At 60.5% G+C, this 1977-nt stretch overlaps 1 protein-coding gene across 1 annotated transcript in view; it reads left to right on the top strand.

The window, feature by feature from the left end:
* The window catches only part of LOC114071386 (beta-adducin-like), a gene marked incomplete at its 3' end in the record, with an annotated part of 7707 nt that extends 5838 nt beyond the window's left edge, over positions 1 to 1869 (top strand). The window contains exons 4-8 of the mRNA XM_027909214.1: positions 35 to 70; positions 275 to 454; positions 559 to 810; positions 1501 to 1620; positions 1750 to 1869. Of these exons, the coding sequence (XP_027765015.1) occupies positions 35 to 70; positions 275 to 454; positions 559 to 810; positions 1501 to 1620; positions 1750 to 1869 (708 nt within the window). The remainder of the gene's footprint in view (positions 1 to 34; positions 71 to 274; positions 455 to 558; positions 811 to 1500; positions 1621 to 1749) is intronic.
* Positions 1870 to 1977: the final 108 nt, after the last annotated feature.

Here is a 1977-nt window from a genome sequence, read left to right as displayed (position 1 = left end):
CATGCACTGAGCTGTGCCAGGTCTCTGCAGTCAGTGCAACATTCTGGGTCCATGCACTGAGCTGTGCCAGGTCTCTGCAGTCAGGGCAGTGTCCTGTGTCCATGCACTGAGCTGTGCCAGGTCTCTGCAGTCAGGGCAGTGTCCTGTGTCCATGCACTGAGCTGTGCCAGGTCTCAGCCCCCCGCAAGCCCCAGGTGTGCCAGCACAGGGCCGTGGGCAGGGCTGGGGCTGCCCCACGTCCCCCTCCCCTCACCCCATGCCGTGCCCCGGGCAGGTGTCAGCGCTGGCGAGCGCGGGCGGCGCCGAGAACCTGATCGTGCTGGAGGGGGCCAAGCAGAGGGTGCCCCACGGCCCCAGCGCCGTGCGCCGCGCCGGAACCACCTTCGGGCCCCTGCACAAGAGCCGCCTGGGCGAGCACGAGTTCGAGGCCCTCATGAGGATGCTGGACAACCTGGTGAGCACCCAAACTCACCAAACCACCCCCAGGCCCCCCACAAACGCGCTCAGGCACCTCTTTGCTCTCCCTGTCCTGATGACTGCCACTCTCTGCTCTCCCAGGGGTACCGCACGGGCTACACGTACCGCTACCCCTTCGTGCAGGAGAAGAGCAAGCCCAAGAGCGACGTGCTCATCCCGGCCACCGTGACAGCCTTCGTGTTCGAGGAGGAGCCCGCCGGGACCCCCGCGCTGCGCCAGCACGCCCAGAAGCAGCAGAAGGAGAAGACGAGGTGGCTCAACACCCCCAACACCTACACCAGGGTCAACCTGGCCGAGGAGCCGCAGGGCGGCGGCCAGAGGACAAAGACCACGGTGAGGGGCAGATGGGGCTGCACGAGGTGGGGGAGTTGGGGACATTTGGGAAGGGGTTTGGGGGATCCCAGATAGGCGTGGCTGAGATGTTACAGATCCCCCTAAAATTTGAAGGGATCCACCCTCAGCTCGTAATAGTGCTTGATTTGAAATCCCACCACCCCTTTCCAGAGGACTGAGAGCCATTGGCCTCGTCAGGGCCTCCCCTCTGTTATTGGAGTCTCCCCTTTATGCAAAATGCGTTTCATGGGATCTGCCCTCTATGTAAGATGAGTTTATTGTGGTCTCCTCACATTTATTGGGGTCTCCCTTCTCTGTAAGTTGAGTTTATTTGGGTCTCTCTGCATTTCTCAGGATCTCCCCCCTACACAAGGTGTATTTTTCAGGGTATTCCCACGTTTATCAGGATCTCCCCTCTATGTAAAATGCATTTACTGGGGTCTCCCCTCTACTACTGAGGTCTTTCCTTCATGTAAGCTGCGTGTGTCAGGGTCTCCCCCCTGTACAAGATGCATTTACTGTGTCTCATCTTTACACTGGGGTCTCCCCTCTACACAAGTTGCATTTTTTATCAGACTCTCCCCCTGCACTTTTTGTGTCTCCCCTCTATTATCGGGGTCTCCCTCCTGTTACTGGGGTTTCCCCCCTTCCCAATACACCTTTTCTGGGGTTCCCTCCCTGGTCCTGCAGTGGCTGCGAGCGGATGAGGTGGAGAAGGGCACCAGTGGGACCCCCATTCGCATCGAGAACCCCAACCAGTTCGTGCCCCTCTACACAGACCCACAGGAGGTGCTGGAGATGCGCAACAAGGTGGGACCCCACAGAGCCCGGGGTGGGATGGGGGGCACGAGGAGTCTCGGGGTGCGGGGTGATTTATCCCTGTCATTGAGGGCATTTATCCCTGTCCCCAGTTGGATTTATCCCTGTCCTCACCCACAGATCCGGGAGCAAAACCGCCAGGACGTGAAGTCGGCCGGGCCCCAGTCGCAGCTGCTGGCCAGTGTCATCGCCGAGACCAGCCGCAGTCCTGTACGGCCCCGTGTCCCTCTGTGTCACCCTGTGTGCCCAGCCCCATGTCCCCCTGTGTCCCCAGCCCTGTGTACCCCTGTGTCCTTAGCCCTGTGTCCCCCTGTGTCACCCTGTGTGCCCAGCCCCATGTCCCCCTGT

This window comes from Empidonax traillii, unplaced genomic scaffold (assembly GCF_003031625.1).
Source record: "Empidonax traillii isolate 1590-97213 ecotype Southwest subspecies unplaced genomic scaffold, ASM303162v1 scaffold1990:size45835, whole genome shotgun sequence".
In the NCBI taxonomy this organism is placed as follows: Eukaryota; Metazoa; Chordata; class Aves; order Passeriformes; family Tyrannidae; genus Empidonax; species Empidonax traillii.
The sequence above is the reverse complement of the archived record's forward strand: the minus strand, read 5'-3'. Positions and strand labels throughout refer to the sequence as shown.